Consider the following 23,938-nt stretch of genomic DNA (forward strand, 5'->3'; position numbering starts at 1 on the left):
CTGGCAGTGCAGAACCTGGATATTACTGGTGTATTCCAGGGCCACACACAGGACTTGGCATGTGGAAGTAGCTTCCTTAGGGCAGGACTGTTGGATGGATGAGTAGATGGATGGAATGAATGGGTGGGATCACCAAAATGAAGAACAATGCCTAGAAATTCTTCCAATAGCTCTCTTCTGCTCTTCCAATACTTTAATTCAGCAAACACTGCCCAAGGTCCTTCCAGCACTGGACGCTGTTCTGGGTGCTAAGATAATCAGTAGATGGGGAAACTGAGGCTACTACACAGACAAGGGAACAAAGCTTGCAGCATCTCAGAGGAGACTGTGCCTAGAATAGAAGGATCCCGGTGGGGGCAGCCCTTATCCCTGTCCACAGTGATGCTGGGAACCAGTGCTGCTTCCTGCTGCTGGGGACCCACTGGGGGAAAATCATTGTTTAGCAAGAGAGCTTGGCCCCTCTCTTACCACCCAGTCCTTCCTCTTCCCATTGTCTTTCAGGTGCCGGATGCAGCTGCCCGCACAGCAGTGAAAAGAATGGGGAAGGGGCTGGGAAAGCAGATGAAGCCATCCCAGGAGAAGTAAGATGCTTCAGCTGGTGGTCCCTTTCCAGATGAGCTGCAGACAAAGGCCCAGGCAACAGGTCCGCCCCCATGGCGCCAGGCACCAGGTGCAGAACTCAGGCTTCCAAGGCTCAGATCCAGATTCAAGTCCCAGTTTCTGCCACTGATGTGCTGTGTCCCTGGGCAAGCCTCTTGCAATCCCTGGACATTCATTTTCTTCTCAGTTAGAGCAAGGATAAGATGCTTACCTTGGGAGGACTAATTTATCACAGTGATGATTAACACCAAAAATGCCTAATATATGAATATTTTTAAATGTTCATTTCTCTTCCTTCCCTACAACTTTAACCATAGAAAAACACCAAGAAAAATGATGGCAAAGCAGATTCTTACCTGAGTATTTTTAAATGTTCATTCCTGTTCCTTCCCTCCAACTCTAACCAACAAGAAAAATGATGGCAAAGGGAATTCTTGTAGCAGATGGAAGCAGCATTTTCTATTAGGTAAATGAAGATTAATTACCCAATGGGTCACCATGAAAATTATACTTAATAAATCTATAATAAATCACATTGAATAAGTAATAATCACATTAATGGAACAGGTACATTTATTGAGCATTTACTATGAGTCAGGCACATTGCTTCTTCACACAGCTACTCTGTGAGTTACATATTATCAGGGTCAGTTTCACAAGTATGTGACACAGAACCCCCAACTCAGAAGGGTGTGAATTAACTGGGGCTTAATGCTCTGTGTTTACCATCTTGGAATTCTTAATCATTTTATTTTTGAATTTGTGTTTTGAAAGTGAAGTCTGATGGAGCAATGGAGCCTACATTGGGGACTTGGAGGCTCTGTTCACACGTAGTCCTGCCTTGCCCCACCTTCCTCTCCCCTTCCCCAGGATAGGTTCTCAGCTGCCTGTTCCCCTGTGCCATCTCATCCTTGGCCTGGGTACAGACACAGGGAGGGCTGGGTTGGGGTGCCTGAGGAAGGGCCCCTCACCCCTGTGAGTGTCCCCATGCCCAAGGAAGCACAGGGCTAAACTAGTGAGCAATGAACAGCATGACAAGCTAGGTAAGAAATCATGAGAGAAAGGGGAAAAAAAGCTTTTTTCCTGATTTTTGAACAAGGGAGCTTGCATTTCCATTTGCACTGACCCCCACAAATTACATGACTAGTCCTAGGTACTATTATTACCACTACTTCACAAAAGTGGAGACTCAGAGAGGCTCAGTCATTTGCCCAAGGTCATACAGCTGCCAACTGGCAGAGCTCAGATGTGGACTTAGAGCCCAAAGAAGAGAAGATTATGAGATCTTAAAGAGCTTCAGCCTAGGAATCAGAAGTCCTGGATCACATTTCTGATCATTGGCCCTGAGCCAGTTTGCCACACTCTCTGCCTCAGTTTTCCCAAGTGAAAGCATTCTGTAGAGTCTTCTAAGATAGCAAAGCATCTCAAGATGTGACTTCGCCATTCACACAAAATGGGATTTTGAGCTCTGGGAACTCAACTTTGCTTACCCTCCGCACATTGTTGTAGGAGAATTCAGCGGGTATCAACTCACCCTATGTAAATACTATGATGTTGCTCCCTTCCCAAAAAAGCATGAAGCAGAAAGCTGGGCAGGGAATATGCTTATTCCCATTGTACACACAGAAAAGCTAGAATACCAGAACTGGAAACTCCAGTTCAGTTCAGTTCAGTTCAGTCACTCAGTCGTGTCTGACTCTTTGTGACCCCATGAACTGCAGCATGCCAGGCCTCCCTGTCCATCACCAACTCCCAGAGTTTACTCAAACTCATGTCCATTGAGTCAGTGATGCCATCCAACAATCTCATCCTCTATTGTCCCCTTCTCCTCCTGTCCTCAATCTTTCCCAGCATCAGGGTCTTTTCCAATGTGTCAGTTCTTCTCATCAGGTGACCAAAGGATTGTTTCAGCTTCAGCATCAGTCCTTCCACTGAGTATTCAGGAGTGATCTCCTTTAGGATGGACTGGTTTGATCTCCTTGCAGTCCAAGGGACTCTCAAGAGTCTTCTCCAACACCACAGTTCAAAAGCATCAATTCTTCCGCACTCAGCTTTCTTTATAGTCCAACTCTCACATCCATCCATGACTACTGGAAAAACCATAGCTTTGACTAGATGGATCTTTGTCAGCAAAGTAATGTCTCTGCTTTTTAATATGCTGTCTAGGTTGTTCATAACTTTTTTCCCAAGGAGCAAGTGTCTTTTAATTTCATGGCTGCAGTCACCATCTGCAGTGATTTTGAAGCCCCGCCCCCCCCCCCACTCCCACCAAAAAAAAAAGCCTGTCGCTGTTTCCACTGTTTCCCCATCTATTTGCCATAAAGTGATGGGGCCAGATGCCATGATCTTAGTTTTCTTAAGGCTGAGTTTTAAGCCAACTTTTTAACCCTCCTCTTTCACTTTCATCAAGAAGCTCTTTAGTTCTTCACTTTCTTCCATAAGGGTGGTGTCATCTGCATGTCTGGGGTTATTGATATTTCTCTCGGCAATCTTGATTCCAGCTTGCACTTCATCCAGCCCAGCATTTCTCATGATGTACTCTGCACATAAGTTAATAAGCTAAATAAGGGTCACTTGGGAAAGTTACCTACCCAAGATCTTAGTGCATTCCAAACAAGTTTTGAATGGGTAACAGGGCTGCACAGACACAGAATCATAATGTGAACATCCCCAAATGAACAGATGGGTCACAACCTTGAGAGGTCCTGGTGTGGAAGGCACGTGGCTCCTTAGTGCAGGAGCCCTTGCTCTGAGAGGGTTGGCTTAATTTCTGGCCTTGAGGGTCCAGGTTTGAGGGAGAAAGCTAAAGAGTGCCAAGAGCTCCTGAGAGAAGATAGACACCTGGCCAGTAGTTTTCAAAGTCTCAGTATTTCATGGGATGTTTGCCCAACACCAAAAGTCGTGTTATCTAAAGAGCAATAGACAAAAAGGTGGACAGTGGGACTGAATCACAGATCCTCCTCCAACCTCCCCACCCATGACTGGTCCACTGCATGAGAGGGCAGGGCCTGGCTGACCAGATGTCATTGCAGCTGGGTGAAACAGCTTTGGCCCCACCTCACTCCCTTGGGTTCCTCAGCCCCAGGTTCCCTTGGTGTATATGTAACATTTACAACACAGGAGGGCCATGGGAAGGGCCATCCTGAGCCAGTCACTCCTTGCTGCTGCTACTGCTGCTAAGTCGCTTCAGTCGTGTCTGACTCTGTGAGACCCCATAGACGGCAGCCCAACAGGCTCCCGCATCCCTGGGATTCTCCAGGCAAGAACACTGGAGTGGGTTGCCATTTCCTTCTCCAATGCATGAAAGGAAAAGTGAAAGTGAAGTCACTCAGTCGTGTCCGACTCTTAGCGACCCCATGGACTGCAGCCTACCAGGCTTCTCCGTCCATGAGATTTTCCAGATAGGAGTACTGGAGTGGGGTGCCATTGCCTTCTCCGAGTCACTCCTTATGCCTGGGCTTCTCATGACCACAGCACGTGTTTGGGAAATGGTTCTAGAAGTCGAGACCTTTTCCTGTGCAGTACCACACCTTCAAGGAGATGCTAGTGCAGAGCTGTCCAACAAAACTTTCTATAACGATGAAAATGTACTGTTCTGTTGCTGCCCAATAGCCACTAACCACATATGATTATGGAGCACAGTGGCCAGTGACTCTGGGGAACTAATTTAAACTTTTAATTTTAATTAAGCAAAATGTAAATTTAAATTGTCATAGGTGGCTAGTGACTACTGACTACCATATTGGGTAGCACAGCTCTAGAAACAAAAGGAAACAAAAAACCAAAATAACTGCATCACGTTTGGGGGGCATCAAAAGCACTTTCACAAGTATCTTCTCATGTGTCTGTCCTATGAAATAGACATTAATCCTCACTTTGCAGAGAGGAAAACTGAAGCTCAGATTTAAATGGCTTCCATGTTGACAGAGCTAGTAAATATTCTAAATGATTTCATCCCAGATCTCTTGATTCCAAACCTCCACTCATACCTCTATATAACTCTGCCCACCTACATAGATGTCATATATATATCGGATCTTCTACCTCTGGACTTGACACATAAAGATAAATAAGAAACAGGCCCAGACTTTGGGTGGGTATCCCTAGACAAAGGCAGTGTGATTGACACAGTAAGAAGTGTCAATATATAAAAAATTACTTTAGGGCTATACTTTAGGATATAAAAATTACTTTAGGGCTTCCTGGTGGCTCAGTGGTAAAGAATCTGCCTGCCAGTACAGAAAACATGGGTTCAACCCCAGATCCAGGAAGATCCCACATGCCACGGAGCAACTAAGCCCTGTGCAACAACTATCGAGCCCGTGCTCTAGAGCCCGGGAGCCACAACTAGTAAGTCCACGTGCCACAACTACAGAAACTGCAACAAGAGAAGCCTGCGTACCACAACGAGAGAGTAGCCCCTGCTCACCACACTTAGAGAAAGGCCTGCATAGCAACAAAAAACCCAGGACAGCCAAAATAAATTTTAAAATTGTATTTAAAAAATTACTTTAAATGACTTTTTTCCGAGTAGTTCAAAGCACTTGGCTTTAAATACTATCTACATGGGAGACTCTAAGATTTATATTTCAGGACCCAACCTCTACCCAGAATTCCAAATAGATGTACCAAACAGTCCATCTGAGTACTGAATTGGCTTCTCAAGTTTGCTGCAAATCTGCTCTTTCCTATCTCAGTAAACAGCAATTCCTTTGTTCCAGCTGTTCCAACCTGACTCTGGAGTCATCTATGACTCCTTGTTTTGCACACACCTGCTCTGTAAACCATCAGCAAATATTGTTAGCTCTATGGTCAAGAAGCATCCAGAATGCTCACCATCTCCACTATTGCCATCATATTTACTTGTCCTTTTCTCTCCTAATTCTCTTTTCCACACAGTAGCTAGAGTGATCTTTAAAAAAAAATCTAAGCCAGAGCTTAAAGCACCAATGGTTTCCCAAAGTCCTCACAGTAGTCCCTCACGCCCTACAAGATCTGCTCCTGATGCTTGTCTGACCTCATTTCTTATAGCTCTCCTCTGGCTCTTCAAGGGAGAAGGAAATGGCAACTCACTCCAGTCTTCTTGCCTGGAGAATCCTGTGGACAGAGGAGCCTGGTGGGCTGCCGCCTATGGGGTCACACAGAGTTGGACACGACTGAAGCGACTTAGCAGCAGCAGCGGCTGGCTCTTCAGGTCCAGCCACACCACGTTTTCCATGTCACTCCTTCCTTGGGATCATTGCACAACTCATTCCCTCACTGCCTACCAATCTCTAACCAAAGGTTCCCTTATCGCAGAGGCACTCCCAGTCCCTTTATCATGTTTCCGTTTTCCCCATCATATTTATCACCTCCTTCCACTCAAGTATAAACTGCAGGAACAGGGTTGGCAGATAAAACACAGGACGTCCAGTTAAAATTGAACTTCAAATAAAATAACTTGTAATTATGAAGATGTCCCAGACGTTACATGAGATATACTTACATTTTTTTTAAAAATCGTTGTTTATCTGAAATTTAAACTTTTCTAAGTGTCCTGTATTTTTATTCCCTAAATCGGGCAACCCTACCCTGGAAGGCAGGGACAGTGGTTATTTTGTTTATTGCTGTATCCTCTGCGGTAGAACTGTTTCTGACACATGGTAATCAATAAATATTTACAGAATGAATGAATGAATGTGTTCAACCCGGTCATTAACCTGTAACACGCCTAAACCTTTAATAAACAGCTGGAGAGTCAGAGGGTTGGCACCCCTAAACTGGGCTAGTCACAACTGGGGGCCCATGCGGTGATGAACTTCCCAAGCAAATTCATCCAGCTGGGTGCTTTGCCTGGCTCATCCCTGCTCCTCTGGAAACAACACACGGCCCCGAACAGGTGAGAGACAGGTCCCCTGGAACCCTCCTGGGGGAGGAGCCTCCTCGACAGGGGAGACTGCCAGCGCCGGAGCCTGCGCCTTTTAACGCCCCGCCGCCCCCACCCTTGCGTGACGTCATGGAACAGCCGGCCAATGGGAGCGCGCCTTACTGGCAGGCAGTGCCGGCGGCCGCTGCCAAAGGGGAAGTGAGCTGGGGCTGAAGCGATGGCTCGGGTCTGGAGCCTGCGGCCACAGCCGCCGCCGCCACCAGCGACTTGGGAGCAGCTGCGGCCGCAGCCGGAGCGGGGGCCGGAGTCGCGGCTGGAGTGGAGGCGGCGCGTGTGAGTTGCCGAGAGTCGCCCGTACCGGAACACCTCAAACTCGGCGGGAGCGCTTCAGGTGGGCTGAGCCGCGGTCACCCCTCCTCACCGCGCCCCCAGGCCCAGACAGCAGGGCTGGGGTCTTCCCAGGCGCGGGACTGGCTCCTCTCAGGCCGAATCCTCCAGGCTGGGCTCTGGGTCTTCCTTGGCCTCTGACCCCCTTCAAACTCGGGACGGAGGCCGAAGGACGGTGATCTTCTCGGACTCGGGCATTTTCTCTGTCAGGGTTGTAGTGGCTGGGAGCCCCCTCCTGCTGCCATCTAGGGAGAGACCAGCGCGTTCCCACCGTCTTGCTTTGCATCTCCCCGTGTGTTCCCATTCAAGAACCAAGTTTCTTGTTTTTTTTCTTCATTGGAAATCCTGCCCCGGAAGTCCGAAACACCTATCTGTGTGTCCTTTCCAGCTCCTGGAGTACCTTTAGAAATACTGTCTGCTGACCAGAGTTCAGAATCTCTTATTCTTGACTTGACTTTTTATCCTGAGAGACAAAAGTTGCTCCTCTCCCCAGTACCCTCTTAAGTAACTGGCACTCCATGCATAGGCCTTTACCCATTTGGATCACCAGCTCCCTGGCCATCTCTATGTGACTTGCCCCATTCATCTGAGTTCCAGTTTCCTCTGGAGTCCAATCTCCAGCCCCTAGCGTATCTGGTCAGTCCCACCCCTGGGTGGGAGTGACCAGAGGGCTCTGGCCCAGGATTCCTCACCCTGGAAGGCAGCTCCAAGGCAGGGAGAGAATTGGGTGTCGGGTACGAACCTGGCAGCTCAGGAGTGGGTGCTCCACTTACCCCACACAAGAAGATGAAAAAGCGCAAAGAGCTCAATGCATTGATCGGCTTGGCTGGGGACAGCCGGAGAAAGAAACCCAAGAAAGGCTCAGGCCACCGCCTGCTTCGCACGGAGCCTCCTGACTCAGACTCCGAGTCCAGCTCAGAAGAGGAAGAGGAATTTGGTGTAGCTGGAAATCGCTCTCGCTTTGTCAAGTGAGTAAAGTGCTGAGGCTGGGATGGGAAAAGGCATTTCCTTGCACTACCAAGGGGGCGAAGGAAAGGAGAGGAGGGGAGTTCTTAGGAAGAAGAAAGTGTATAGTCCCCGGAAGGCACAAGGAAGGAAAAATGTCAGGGAGAAGATGGGTTCAGGTTCTGAATGAAGTATAAGTTAGAGATCTGTCTCTAAGTGTACAAAGAGCTCTGAATCTAGGGTGGAAATGTGGACTTGGGGATTGTGCCAAGAGCCTGGTGAGAGTAGCAAAGAGGCTAAGAATAGGGACATAGGGAGAGAGAAATTTGAGAGACAAGGTCTTGTTAAATTTAGGAGACACAGGGACCTTACGACTGCAGGGTTTTTTATTTGTTTGTTGATGGGTCTGAATCTGGTAATGGGGGAATATGATGAAGGACATTCTGTAAAAACTATGAACCTTGAGAGAAATGGAGGGTGGGAGACAGAAAGAAAAGGCAGCTTTTTTCAAACCACTTTTAGTTGGTAACACCCTCCAGTACTGAGCACAAGTGAAAGTGTTATTCATTCAGTGGTGTCCGACTCTTTGTGACTCCATCGACTGTAGCGTGCCAGGCTCCTCTGTCCATAGGATTCTCCAGAGAAGAATATTGGAGCAGATTGCCATGCCCTCCTCTAGTAAACACAAAGACATTGGGAATTGAGGGTTAGGGCAGGAAGGGGGTGAAGGGAATCTTTAAAGTGCCCTTGGACTCTCTTAAGGAGCACATTAAAAGAGTATGCTGCTGAGGATGTGAAAGCAAGATCTAGGCTGAAGCTTAGGATGCTAAAAGAGATCAAATCCTTTGAGATTTGTTTGTTTGGAATGTCTTTGTCCTTTTATATTAAAGGGAGAGATTGGTTTCTAATGAGTTTTGCCAGGTGAAGTAATTCAGGGCAATCCTGGGCTTCAGCTATGAAGATCTGATGAAGTGGAATAGTTAACTGGAACAGTTACCCTGTTGGTTTAGTTTAGACCTTGAGTGCTGGTTGACATTTGATGTGAAATCTAACTCCTTCCTATGTTTCCTTCCTTCTGAACCAATCAGCTGGAGTGTATGAGGTGTCCACTTTAACCTGCTGTTCTAGTTTTTTTCATTCCATTTTCAATAAAGCTTACTCAAAAGTTTATAAAGTTTCAATAAAGTGAAACAGGGTCCTCTTGAATGACTATATATTTGAGAGAGAGAACTAGATAGATAAGTGAATTCAGTACAGTAATAAATGGCAGAGAAAACTCTGATCTTGACACTTCCCTAACCTGAGTCAGTTTCCAAAGACCTGAATTGATGATGATGGCTGTGAGCTGCAGTGCCCACAGGTGCTTCCTGTAACTCAGAAACTCCCTCATTTCATGAGAAGTTTGTCCCCAGTAGATGAACTCTTCCTGGATCATATTATCTTGACATATTCAACCTGCTGTTCAGATTTAAGTGTGTTACCCTATGTTCCCTGGTAAATGGGTTGGTTATTCATTAGAGATGCTAATTGCATGCCCACACATGTGCTATTTGGAATCAAACTATATTCATAATCCCTTTCATACTCCTGGTTGAATTTGTTCTTATGATCAGGGGAGACTATTTACGATGCTGCAGGATCTGTTATCCCCTCTGTGCATTTGTCATCCTTGCCGCCTGTGTTGTGGCCTGCGTTGGCCTGGTGTGGATGCAAGTCGCTCTGAAGGAGGATCTGGATTCCCTCAAGGAAAAGTTCCGAACAAGTAAGTGGTCACCCTTTTCAAAATATAATTTTGGACTCTTTGCCAGGTTCTAGGACAAAGTGAACCACACTGAAATTAAGATTTTTGCTCACTCTGATGAAGCAATTACATGTTCCTTTCAGCATTTTTTAAATTCTTTCTTAGCTATTGGCTTGAATGCAATGTTTATTTTTAAATGCACAAACAAAACACAGCACTTATGCATCATTGAGACAAATAGCATCTGAAATAATGGCATTGCAGTTGGTGTTTATAGCATAGAAGGGAAGGGCCGAGATCCAGGATTCTAGAACCTTGGTTAACTTCCACCTGTTGCCACTTCATGTTTCCCAACTATAAAGTGGCAGTAGCAACACTAGGCTATTTCCTTCCTCTTCACAGGGCCATTTGAGAAAGAATGTGGGCGTGTCTATCAGACAATATCCTCCTTAAGAAAAACCTAGAGAAGCCTAGTACTGAGCAGTAATAATAATACCCAGCGTGTGTGGCGTGCTTACCGTGTCCTGAGTCACAAATAAATATTTGTCTCATGAGTCAGTGTCTCTTAAGAAACTTTTGAAGTTGAAGAGTTTTATATATTCTAAATTGTTAAGTTGTATTTTGTATCCAACGTCCTTTTTCTGAGAGATGTGCTTACATGGCAGCTTCAACCTATTTTAGCCTAAAGATCTTTAGCAACACTGAGATCTTTGGTTCTAGGTTACAAGGGTTAATTTTCTAAGCTAATAAAAATCTTAAAACAATAACAGCAAATTACAAAAATGGAAAGAAAGTTATACCCAAAAGATACTTTACTCAGTCTTTGTTTTAACTAACAAATAATGCATAGCTATAATTACAACCTGAATTTTATTATAAGTACTAAAATCAGTTTGTTTGCTTTTTTTAATTTCTAAGCTAAGGAACCAGTTTCAGGTTAATCACAAAATCGCAAATACCCTAACTTTAGCAGCTTTAACATTCCAGCAAACTGACCACTAGGCTTTCTCAATAAGGAAACCTGTCCCTAGAAGTAGAATTAGAGTTGTTTCCTTACTTCCTAGAAGTAAGCCCTAGGTGATCACAGCATCCTAGCTTTCCTTCACCCCAGTTTCTCTTTGTTGCCTGCCGTTAGTTAAGTTCCAAACTTAACCTGCTGCTGCTGCTAAGTCACTTCAGTCGTGTCCGACTCTGTGCGACCCCATAGACGGCAGCCCACCAGGCTCCCCCGTCCCTGGGATTCTCCAGGCAAGAACACTGGAGTGGGTTGCCATTTCCTTCTCCAGTGCATGAAAGTGAAAAGTGAAAGTCAAGCCCCTCAGTTGTGTCTGACTCTTCACGACCCCATGGACTGTAGCCTACCAGGCTCCTCCGCCCATGGGATTTTCCAGGCAAGAGTACTGGAGTAGGGTGCCATTGCCTTCTCCGGAAAACTTAACCTAGGGACAGCTAATCCTTAATGTATTAATGACGTTCCTAGTGATGTTGCTTAAAAAAATATATTGAAATATTAACTTTAGTTTTCTTCTGAGCTTCTGATTCAGGGAATGGGATTGGATAGGCCACAATTCTCTGCCAGAATCATCCTGATTTCTGTGTTATAAATTGGTGGGATCAGAGTACAGTATAAGAAAGGATAAGCTTTGTATTCTAGTTATTTTTCCCTTCTTAATTTTGTACTTAGCAGTATTACATGGTGTTTTTCTTGGTAAGTGATAATCATGACTTGGAAAGGAGGTTCTGAGAAGCAGTGTTTTAACTATAAATAGCCACTGACGACACCTGTCTATGCTGACATCTCTCCGTAACTGGTTGGGCCTCCTACGTTTGTACTGCAGCTTGTTTGGGTCACATATTTGTTATTGTTGTTGTTCAGTCACTAAGTCACGTCTGACTCTTTGGGTCACGTAAAGCAATTATTTATTTATACATTTCAAAACATTGCTCAGTTCTGCCTTCCAGGGATTTATTTCTCTGACTGCTCTGTGCCTGTGTTTTCAGGACATCAGTGTAACATGTACCTTAACCGAGCTTTTTATTCTCAGGAAATTTCTTTGTTTAGAAAGGCATGTTTGAAGTGTGTACATACAATAGACCTAACAAACAACGAATATGTTTTGAGCACTTGTTAATACCAATTCCTGGAAATACTCTGTTCAGGAGATGCCAGGAGTTGTGCCCTGGACTGTGAGACCTGCTTTCTACCACTGAGCAGCATTCCCCTGGGACCCTGGCTATACTTGCCAGCCAGCTGAATGAAGCAGATTTGGAATTGTCAGTCCAGCTGCTCTGTGGGCTTTGGTTTGCTGCAATAGATATGCTAGCACCTATACTATCTAAAGCAGAACTTCTGAGAGAGAATAGACGTGGGGCCTGGGGCTCTATAAGTCAGTCTGTAGGCTGAACCTTAGTGGACCACTTGGCAAGAGGCTTTTTGGGAAAACCATTCTCTTAGCTAAATGACCTTAGTCTTGTTAAACTGACATAATCTTTCTTTGAATTATGTTGCTACTTTAAATATATTTCAATAAGTTTATTTCTTGTTTTTCAAGAGGATACTGGTAATAAGACTACCTGCTGGTCTGGCTTAAATATCTTTTTAAAAAATTCAGAGCACCTTGTCATTTATTTCATTATCTTCCAAGACACTTGTGAGAAAAGGAGGCAGGATTGCTGCGATATCTGGAGCAGAAAGCAGAGCAGATAGGCTAGGTATTTTTTCCTTGAGGCCAATGAGTAATTTGATCCTTAAGCTAAAAGTGCTCCTGGCCTTGAAACTCTTCACTCAGTTTTCTTTTTCTAGAATCAGGTTCTCCAGAAGACCTCCTCAGTTATTCTACGGAAGATTCTATTCCCAGCCATTCCAGTCTTATCACTCAAAGCTAGACAGAGGGGAAAGAATTTGGAAGAGAAGAACAGTATTGATAAGTCAAACATGTCTGTTTCTGGTCATACAGAGTAGCAGTTTGGTCATTTCATGCAGAACTTAAAAATGGTCTAATGCTAATAAGGGTGCTAGGATGTAAGCATCTGTGACAGCTGATGTGTTCTAGGAAGAGTGCTGGTCCTTTCTAGCACTTTCCTTTCCAAACTTTCTAGAATCAGAAAGTTTGACTGTTGAATCCTGACTTGCTTATTATAAGCTACGAAACACAGACAAGTCACTTATTCTTTCTGAGCCTACATTTTCCCATCCATAAAACATAAAAATAAATTTGTGCTACAAAAGCACTTTGGGCATTCCTGTGTCATAACATCTGTCACACTCTATAGTAATTCTGGGCTGATGCCTTGTTCCCCACCAGACTGAGAATTTCAGGTTGTTTTGTATGCACTAGTGCCAGGTACATGGCTGGGCACATAGTAGGGGCTCAATTACAAGATGAGTAATTACATAAAAGTATCTTGTAAACTGTAAAGACGCACAAATCTAAAATATTACTATTGGCATTATGTGTTGTATCTAAATGTGCAGAAATCTTCATTTCCTCTCAGGAAAAGAGTTAACTAAGTTCTTTTGAGTCGGATTAAACTAAATTTTAAATGAGTTGCTTCCATGTTGAAAGAACATGAGTTAGTAATCGTAAGTTTTTTTATTATTAATCGTAAGTTTGGTTACTGTATTTCATTCCGTGTATGTAATCAGAGTGCCTTTATTTGTCTTTTCTCTCCTAAAAATCCCCGAATCAGATAATATAATCCCTTCTTGGCTCACACAGTCCTCAGGATTTAAACCATTTGCAGGGCTTGTCAGATTTATATGTTTATTAGTTAATAATTTTAATCCAAGTTACTTACTTGTCTTATTTCCTTTTCTACTTAATTCATATAGATTGCAGGAAAGAGAGAGACTTTCCCAGCCTTGGAGTGTTTTACCGTGTGAGAATGGCAGATATGTGTGGGATAAGCTTTTCTTTATAACCTAACTGAATTCAAAATTCAGTTGGGTGCTAAGTGCTACGTTAATTTAGACTGACTGGTAAAATATTCCTACTAAATGAGATGAATGTATTCCTGCAAACTGTGTGTAAATCAAATGTTACATTAAAAGCACTTAGCCAAGGCTACTATTTATAAAGAACTCCTTCACATATTTTTGAAAAGTGAATAAAAATGTCTAATTTCTTTCAATAATTCTAAATTTTCAGATAGTGGGTTTGTTTACAGTGAGGATACCACCACCACCCCCTGATTTTTTGGGGACTTTTGTTTTATTTGTTGAGTTTTCCTTGTTTAACTTAATTAGGATAGTATTAACTCCATTTTATACCCTATAATCATTTCACTGGACAAGCATTTAAATGCTTCCTTGTACCTGGGACTGTGCTGGTCCCTGGGAATACATGACTAAATAAGACCTGATCCCTGCCCTCAGGCAGCTCTCTTCAGCCTGATGGAGGAGACAGATAAGTAAATAATAACAGCACAGCATGTTCAGTGCTCAGTAGAGTTGGGAGTTGTAAAGAAGTACCAGTGGCCTCAGGTGGGGGCCAGCTATCTGTGCTGAATCTTGAAAGGAATCAACTAGGCTAAGGTGGAGGAAATGAAGGGGCAAAAGTCAGCTAGGCAGAGAGGCTAGGGTGTGCAGTCACTGAGGCTTAAAGAGGTTGGTGTGTCAGGAAAATCAATTTAGCTGGAAAGTAGACCGAAATGTAGCTAAGGTGATGAGAAATATGGTTGAGAGGTAAGCAAAGGCCAGATTTATCCAGTCATTAATACTTCCTGAGTGCCTGAAGTGTGCCGGGTGTATTCTCAATGCCAACCTACAGAAAAAAAAAAAAATTGAGAACTTAAGATTTTAGTAAATAGTTTTATATCTGTCCCTTTATGCCAGTTTTTTATTTTAAAAAGAGCACATGGTAACTAATCAAGCAGTCTGTGGCTTTGAAAGAAAGACATAGGTTTTATTCTGGCGGACCAGCCATTATCAATATTTTATTTTCCATGAAAATAAAGAATACTCTAAAGAATGAAGAGAAAGCACTCTTTCAGGCCTCTGCCTTCAGGCTGGCAAATCTCTAAACCACCCAGAAGATGCTGTTTCTCAAAAGAAAGGCCAAATTCACCTAACATTTTTCTTTATCTTCTATCTCACTTTGAGCTTTTGGGTTGATTTAAGATTTAAGAAAGCACTGTTTGCTGTTTATGAAAAAGATTTAAAATCTTAGTTGTCAAAGCAGCACTTGAAAGGTAATAAGACCTTGCATTTGACCAATTTGAGGTAGAAAAAATAAATTTAATCATTTAGAGATATAACTTAGGCTGTCACCTTGAGCATTAAGGGAGTAAAGTTTATAAATCTTTGTTGACCAATCAGAAAGTTTCTTAACTGAGCAGGTCAATACTTAACATTTATTTATCACTTATTGTACGCCTGGCCAGCTGTGTTTAGTGCTTTACAGCCTTCTTTCACTTAAAATATTTTCGCAGGATGGTTAGAATTATCACTGTATTACACATGAAGAAAGTGAGCTCAAAGAATTTGAATAATTTGCTCAAGATCCGAGTTGCAATTCAAGTCTAACTGTTTCTGCTGATGTTTGTTATCATTTTTAGCCACCTGGCTTTAAAAAAGTTGTACTGCCAGTAGTGAGATAGCCCCAGTTAAATAAAGCTTTAGTGTTAAAGATACACATTTACAGAAATAAAAAGAAAAGTGGAGTTGATAAATAAGATTTGTCATTATCCTCCCAGAATTAACTTTCATTAATCTGGCTTCTTTCCTGCTATATGATCATTTTTTCATCTTGGAGCCATGAGGAAAATTTATGGCTATTTATGATTGTTCTTATGTTTGCTTTTAGTGGAATCTAATCAGAAAAGCTCATTCCAAGAAATTCCCAAACTTAATGAAGAACTACTCAGCAAACAAAAACAACTTGAGAAGATTGAATCTGGAGAGCTTGGGTTGAACAAAGTCTGGATAAACATCACAGAAATGAATAAGCAGGTAGTAAAAGTGTGATTGTCTTTCTGTATAAGCTGTGAATATTTAATTTTGTCTGTCTAGTATGTATCAGTAAGTGTAGGGAACTCACTTCAGATTGTTTTACTTTTTGAAATGGTGCTTTGCATATTGTGATCCCAACACATTAAAGTCAGTTAAAATAGATAATAGTTATGCATTTACCAAATAGTTAAAATGTTAACCCTTTCTACAGAGGAGCAGAGTTTTTACCAAGTAGAGCAGCTTAGAAGGAGTTAGAAATTCATGAATCAGTTTTTCCTAAGGAGCAGAGTAGATATTAAATTTAAGAATGTATTGTCTAACCACCCCCCCCACCCCCAAGAAAATTGGATAACTGGTTTTTATTAGGTCATGAGAGCTTATTTTGCTTAATAGAATTTGAGTAATTTGCTCAAGATCACAGTAAGGTACTGAGTTGCAATTCAAGTCTAACTCTAAGAACTTACAGACAGCCTTAGGGTGTAGTGCTATTTGCCACACTGGAAACTTATCAGCAGCTAATGATAATTATTATTCTAGGTTAAATATCTTGACCAGGCAAGTAGGCTTAGAGCCAAAACTTTTCTAGTCCCTAAATTGGCCAGATCTCACTTTGATGCCGAAAGAGGGACTGCCAGAGGAAAAGAGGGTATTCAGAGAATGTTGATGGAGCATCTTATGTGAATAAGGTGCGGCAGCTGCAACTTGGTGGCTCTAGCCCTTGTTCTCAGTTTGTGTGCTTTAGTTAAGAAAGACATGCATTGACTGAAAAGAAAACTCAAGTGCCAAGAGAATGGTCCCCACACAAAGTCCTTAAAAATAGCTTTGTCATTCCTGTTGTGGCTAAGAGGATGTTCTGTTCTTCAGAATGGAGTCACAAAGTTCAGAATCAGGGCAGAGAGCACTGTGCTAGAATCAAGTGCTTGCCAATGTTTTTGAAGCTACCCACTCCTTTCAGCAGTAGTTTGGGAGTAGCGCAGGCCAGCACTTGTGACCAGAGATCAATGGCCTAGGGCAGTGGCTTTTAGACTTTTGCCTGGAACCTACAGTAAGATATATTTTCCATAATTATGCAGTAAACACATACATGTGTGTGTGCACGCACACATTCACACACTTGGTCACGTCCAACTCTTTGTGACCCCATGGACTGTGGCCCACCAGGCTCCTCTGAAAATGGGATTTCCCTGGCAAGAATACTGAATGGGTTGCCATTTCCTTCTCCAGGGTATCTTCCCTACCCAGAGATTGAAACCTTGTCTCCTATATCTCCTGCATTGGCACTTGGATTCTTTACCACTAGCGCCACCTGGGTGTGACTGAAATAAAAGTTTCTGAAAACAATCACTTGTCTTAATATAATGCTGCCTTATGATATTTTATTTTTTATTTAGTTCTCTTTCATTTTTATAAATATGAAATAATTGATGGGTTAGAGCACCTACTATTGACTATCATTTAGCCTTGGACTCTCAGTAATAAGGAAAAAGCAGGGATTCACTCCTTTTTTTACAAGAAATACAGGATAGACTCTGGCCTTGCTTGTATTCACAGAACAAATGAGCAGTTTGGCCAGAGAGTACAAGTGAAAGGAAACCACCATGAAGTATTGAGAAATAATTATTGTCTCTCTCTGGGGCAAACTATGGGTTCTTTGGCAGTTCTGAGGTATCTAATTATACCAGAAGGTTGTCCATTGTGTTCTGAGCTTTGCTGCTCCTGCTGCTAAGTCGCTTCAGTCGTGTCCGACTCTGTGCGACCCCACAGACGGCAGCCCACCAGGCTCTGCCGTCCCTGGGATTCTCCAGGCAAGAACACTGGAGTGGGGTGCCATTTCCTTCTCCAATGCATGAAAGTGAAAAGTGAAAGTGAAGTCACTCAGTCATGTCCGACTCTTTGCGACCCCATGGACTGCCCCCCACCAGGCTCCTCCGTCCATGGAACTCTCCAGGCAAGAGTACTGGAGTGGGGTGCCATTGCCTTCTCCGTCTGAGCTTTGAGCACAGAAATAATGATGATGGCACGTACGATAGTAACTGCCACCCATTAAATTCCTTCTTTATGCAGGTCCCTATTAGATGCACTTAAGAGATATCCTGTTTTGCTTCTGTAGCTCTATGAAGTAGGAGGTGCTGTCTCCATTTTACAGATAAGAATACCAAGGCTCACTGAGGTTAAGAGGTTTACCCAAGGTCAACTGCTGTGTAGCAGTGCTAACAAAATATTCAAGTTGTAGAAACCTATTTTCTTTCCAATTTTCTATTCTACCTTCCATCTTTATAGCCTCTAAAGGATGTAGTTGTGCTTAGTAGATAAAGCTGAAAGAATGTGAAGTCAAGTCCATATCAGGGCTTATAATCAATGATAATCTGTTTTAGTAACTTTTTTACTTAATATTTAAAGAGCACTTAATTTTAACCCCAAAGCAGAAAAGTGACATTTCAGACTTTATAGTATAAAATGGTCTAATAAGTAAATGGTCTACAGTAGCTATCTTTAATTTCGCTAATGAAAAGTCATGTAATATCCATGAAAGTCATGACTCATCTTTTGGCTGGAATGTAGGGGCTTTTTTTCTTAATGGTTTGTATTTAATTCAACTTTTTAGACTCTTTGAATTGCATTGTGTGATGTTAGAGATAAGTTTTATAATGCTCAAATCCAACCTAACATTCTAGAATTCTTAGGTCTATCAGAGACCTAAGCAGCCTCTGATGTCAGTAATGGGAGAGTGTCCCTTGCCTTTCATTCTAGTTACACATATAGCTTTGCAGTAGTTTTCCACAGATGTGGGCATTAGCCCACCCAAGAGAGGAGTGCTGAAAAACAGAATCCAGCTTTGCGGTTTTTGGGACTGGAGCTGAATCCTGGTGACCAGTGTGTGATGCAGGTCATATAAGTGAGTATGAAGTCCTCTAAGTCCTCTAACACTTAGAGGAGTTGAATGGTCCTCTAAGAGAACACTTAAAGGAAAATGAATGGTCAGGTCTCCAGAGCATATTCTTTCTGTGAGTCAGCTGATAGCCCAGGCCTAGAGCACTTGGGGCATGGGGAGAAGTGGATAGCACCTCATCTTTCATTGCCTTGGCTTTCAGCTGTTCCTCTAGTTTTGGTGAAATGGTAGCTGCCAGTTAGCCACACTGGCCATTTGTGAGGCCATGACCATTGTCCAGATACTTGTGATCAGGATAGTTCAGTACCTGGGAGAGTAGCTCTACCCAGATCACTTCACCCAGAACACAGCTTGTTGTCTGTTTAAAATCTGGCCAGTTGTCAGTGAAAGGAGTTGTTCCCTCAGGTGGGAAAAAGGTAACCACACAACTGATACGGTATTTGGAATAATCATATCCTTGCTCGTCAAGACAATATAGAGCCAGTTTTGTACGTGCTCTGGGGCATTGAATAAAACAGACATGGGAGAGACCCCTTCCCAGTGCTTCAGGGTTGAGCATGTTAAGATAGTCTTGGAAGGCCCAGTGGAGGGCATGGGGAAAGGGCTAGCCAAGGAAATCTGTCACGCACCTCCCAAAGCTTTGTGATGTGTTTTTCCTATGTGTCTATTTCCTTCCCATCTTTTGTCTTTAAAATTTCACAAGTAATATGTGAACATATTCTTATATAAGATTTAATAGTAAGATACACATAAAACCCTTAAGAAAATTCTTCACTGCCATCTCTGTATGTGCCCCCATCATACACAGATACACACATTCCCTGTCCCCATAGTTGTTGTCAATAGTCTGGGCTACATTTTTACAGTTCACTTTATATGCATTTACAAAATCATAATAGCTTTTAATCGGAGACGGCAGTGGCACCCCACTCCAGTACTCTTGCCTGGACAATCCCATGGATGGAGGAGCCTGGTAGGCTGCAGTCCATGGGGTCACAAAGAGTCGGACACTTACTGAGCGACTTCACTTTCACTTTTCACTTTCATGCATTGGAGAAGGAAATGGCAACCCACTCCAGTGTTCTTGCCTGGAGAATCCCAGGGACGGCGGAGCCTGGTGGGCTGCCATCTGTGGGGTCACACAGAGTCAGACATGACTGAAGCGACTTAGCAGCAGCAGCAGCAATAGCTTTTAATATGAATTAGCTTATAGGCTATTATATACACGTGCATACGTATATGTGACTTTATAAATGGAGTCATTAGGTATATATTCTACAGCTTTCTCTGTTTACTCAATGTATCTGTATCCTTAGTAATAGACATTTAGATTGTCTTCTAGTGTTTTGCTGTTACAAATAAGAAACCAGTGAAAAGTCTTAAGCATACATCTTTATGCTTGTGAGCATAATCTTTTTTTAAATTTACGTTTTCTTCCAGTTTTTTTGAGCTATAATTAACACTAAGCACTGTATAAGTTGAAGGTGTACCGCATGATGATTTGATTTACATCATAAAATAATTATCACAGTACATTTACTGAGCATCCATCATCTCATACAGATACAAAATTAAAGGAGTAGGAAAAAAATACTTCTTGTGATGAGAACTCTTAGGATTTACTGTTTTAACAACTTTCATGTATAACATACAGCAGTGTTAATTATCTTCATTATGTTGTACATGACATCTCTAGTACTTATTTATCTTATGACAAGAGGTTTGTACCTTTTGACGATCTTCCTCCAAATTTCCCTCCCCTCCCCACTACCACCACCATCTCCACCCCCCACTTATGGTAACCAACCACAAATTTGGTCTCTTTTTATGACTTTGTTTTTGAAGTATAATTGACCTGTAACACTGTTAGTTTCTGTTACACAACAAATGATTTGATATTTATTTTCATTTCAAAGTGATCACCAGTGTTACTTATGTCACCATACAAAGATATTACAGTTATTGACTGACTTCCCCAGGCTGCCCATTTCATGCCTGTAACTCATTTATTGTGTAACTGGAAGTTTGTACCTCTTTATCTCCCTCACTTAGTTCTTTCCTTCCCCCACACCACTCCCCTCTGGCAGACACCTATTTGTCCTCTGTATCTGTTTCTGTTTTGTTATGTTTGTTTATTTGTTCTTTAGATTCCACATATAAGTGATTTCCTACAATATCTTCTCTGATGTATTTCACATAGCATGATGTCCTTTGGGTTCATCTGTATTGTCACAAATGACAAGATTTTATTCTTTTCTATGGCTGAGTAATATTCCTTTGTATGTATATGTCTGTGTGTATATAGTACACACCACAACTTCTTAATCCATTCATCTGTGATGGGCACTTAGGTTGCTTGTATATCTTTTCTGTTGTAAATAATGCTACAGTGAACATAGAGGTGCATATTTCTTTTTTTTTCTCTCTCTTTTTGGTGCAGACTGATTTAATTTTTTAAAAAATTAATTTCCTGACTTAAAGCAGGAACTTTTATTTAAGCTAAAGCCATTTCATGCATAGTCATTTTTTTATCATTTTATACAGTGATTTGAAACTTACTAGGGTACTCTGGCTGCTTTTATCACTTTTATTTTTGATAGTGCGTCTCAACTTTATGTTTGCATAAGAACTGTTTCAGGGAGTATTTGAAACATACATCTTTTCTAATGTTTTCATTTTCATCAGATAAGTACCCAGGAATGAAACTGCTGGATGATAATGGTAGTTCTGTTTTTTTATTTTTTGAGGAATCTCCATACTGTTTTCTATAGTAGCTGCACCAGTTTACATTCCCATTAGCACTACAGGAAGGTTCCCTTTTCTCCACATCTTCTCCAGTACTTGTTATCTGTTGTTTTTTTTTTGACAGTAGCCATTCTGACAGGTGTGAGGCAATATATCATGTGGTTTTCATTTGCTTTTTCCCTGATGATCGATGATGTTGGACATCTTTTCATGTGCCTGTCTTCATTGGAAAAAAATCTGTTCAGATCTTCTGCCCATTTTTTAATCTGGTTTTTTTTAGGTGTTGAATTGTATGAGCTCTTTGTATATTCTGGGTATTGATTCCTTGTCAGATATATTGTTTGCGGATAACTTCTCCCATTCAGTAGAATCCCTTTTCATTTGGTTGATAGTTTCCTTCACTGTGTAAAAGCATTTTAGTTTGATGAAGTCCCGTTTGTTTTTGCTTTTGTTTTCTCTTGCCTAAGGAGATAGATTCAAAAAAATATTACTAAGACCAGTGTCAAAGAGCTTACTGCCTGTGTTTTCTTGTAGAAGTTTTACGGTTTCAGATCTTTTTCGTGCATGGTGTGAGAGAGTAGTCCAGTTCAATTCTTTTGAATGTAGCTGTCTAGTTTTCCCAACACCATTTGTCAAAGAGGCTATCTTTTCCCCACTGTATAGTCTTGCAGTATTTTTCTGTAGATTAATTGCCCAGATAAGTGTGGGTTCATTTCTAGGCTCTCTGGTCTGTTCCAGTAATTTATGTGTCTGTTTTTGTACCAGTAGTCCCATACTGTTTGATTACTGTAGCTTTATAGTATAGTTTGAAATCAGGGAGCATGATGCCTGTAGTTTTGTTCTTTCCCAAGAATGTTTTGACTTTTTGAGGTCTTTTGTGTTTCCATATAAAATTATTTGTTCTAATTCTGTGAAAAATGCCATTGGTATTTTGATACAGATTGCATTGAATCTATAGATTGCCTTGGGTAGTATGGTCATTTTAACAATGATTGATTTTTTTCCCAATCCATGAACACAATATATGTTTCCATCTGTTTATGTCATTTTCTGTTTCTTTTATTAGTGTCTGATAGTTTTCCAAGTACAGGTCCTTTACCTCCTTAGATTTATTCCTAGGTATTTTCTTCTTTTTGATTAAGCAAGTAACCTCTAGGATAGATATTTCTAGAAATGAAGTTGCTGGATTAAAGGGTATAAACATTTCAAGTTGTGACAGATACTGCTAGATAACCATCTAACAAGTGTCTCCAATTTACATTTCCATTAACAATGCATGAGAATACCTGTTTCCTTATGTGCTTTTCAGACGTCAGTATTATTCATACCTTTTTAAAGGCATGGTTAAAACCTCCTTGATGTAATTGCTGCCCTTAAGAGTTTGTGGTTTGCTGCAAGTATCTCTCTGGGGCTGAGGTTTCTCACTCATTTTATTTTTAAATGGATAAAGTTGGAATGTTAATGATTTGTCTGAATGTTTTGAAACACAAAATTCCATGTTTAAGTGCTTATTAAATTTCATTATTAAAGAGCTAACATTTATTTGGTATTTTGTTTGTATCAGTTACTATGCTAAGAGTTCTAGTTATCTCATTTAATCCTTATAGCCTGTATTAGTTATCTGTTGCTATGTTACATTTGTCTCAAAACTTGATGACTTAAAACAACACATATTTATCATCTCACAGTTTTTCTGGGTCAGAAATTTGAAAGCAGCTTAGTTGAGTTGCTCTGGCGAGGATCTAAGGTTGCAGCTAAAATATAGTATCAAGGCTGCATCATCTGAAGGCTTGACTGGGACTGAAGGATCCTCAGTCACAGGGCTGTTGGCAGGAGTTCTCAGTTTGTCCCATCACGGCTTCTCCATGGGGCTGCTTGGGTGCTCTTACAACATGGCAGCTGGCTTGTCCAGAGCAAGTGGTCTAAGAGAGAACAAAAAGGAAAACTTACTGCTTTCTTATGACCTAGTTTCCAAAGTTGCCCATTGTCACGTGCACTTTATTCCGTGGACCAAAAAGGAGTCACGACTGCAGGCCACACTCAAGGGGAAGGGAATTAGTGTCCACCTTTTGGAGGGAGGACCATCAAAGAATTTGTGGACATATTTTAAAACCATCACACATCCCTATGAGATGGTTGTTGTTATACCATACTCCCAGTGAGGAAAATTAGTTCACACTTATGTAATTTTATCTCTACTTCCTATCCTCCTCCCTCTGCTCTGCTCAGACTCGCCTTCTCAATGTCCATCTCAGCCACAGAGTGTTCATTCTTAGCCATTCATTCATTTGGTAGATACTTATTGAATGCCTATCTTTGTGCCAGGTGTGTTATGGAAAATAAAAAAGAGGTGGTCCTTGAAGACATGGAGCTTACAGTCTAGTGGAGGAGAGAAACCTTAATTTAAAATCACACACATAAATAAATCATTGTCACTTTGAGAAATGCTGTGAAGGAAAAGTATTCTTGTTGTTGCTTCCTACTTACTCACTGATGCCACACTCACCCTTCTAACCTAGAAAGGAAAGCTGATTAATTCTATATATAAAACTCTTACTTCTCTGGCAGAGTCTGATTGAGTCCTGCTTCAGTGAAGCTTGTCCCTTTCAGCCCGCAGTGATAGTCTTTTCTCAGACTTTATTTGGTATCACATTTAGTACTTGTTTCTTTAATGGTACCTTCATCTCCATCCCTCTCCCCTACCTCTGCCTCTCCATCCTCCCGTCTTCCCCTCCCCTCTCTCCTTTTCTCACTCATTTTTCGCTCCTGCCCCTAGGCCTTTCTATCCTCCAAATATGCCAAGCTCTTCCCCAC

The 23,938-nt window shown here is 41.8% G+C and overlaps 1 protein-coding gene across 1 annotated transcript in view; it reads left to right on the forward strand.

Annotated features, from left to right (window-relative positions):
* The first annotated feature begins 6,651 nt into the window (after positions 1-6,651).
* EFCAB14 (EF-hand calcium binding domain 14) overlaps positions 6,652-23,938 on the forward strand; it is a 36,195-nt gene continuing 18,908 nt past the window's right edge. Inside the window, exons 1-3 of the mRNA XM_055585977.1 lie at positions 6,652-7,821; positions 9,412-9,560; positions 15,344-15,489. Coding sequence (XP_055441952.1) covers positions 7,640-7,821; positions 9,412-9,560; positions 15,344-15,489 — 477 coding nt within the window. The 5' untranslated portion in view covers positions 6,652-7,639. The remainder of the gene's footprint in view (positions 7,822-9,411; positions 9,561-15,343; positions 15,490-23,938) is intronic.

Source organism: Bubalus kerabau, chromosome 6, assembly GCF_029407905.1.
Source record: "Bubalus kerabau isolate K-KA32 ecotype Philippines breed swamp buffalo chromosome 6, PCC_UOA_SB_1v2, whole genome shotgun sequence".
NCBI lineage: Eukaryota > Metazoa > Chordata > Mammalia > Artiodactyla > Bovidae > Bubalus > Bubalus kerabau.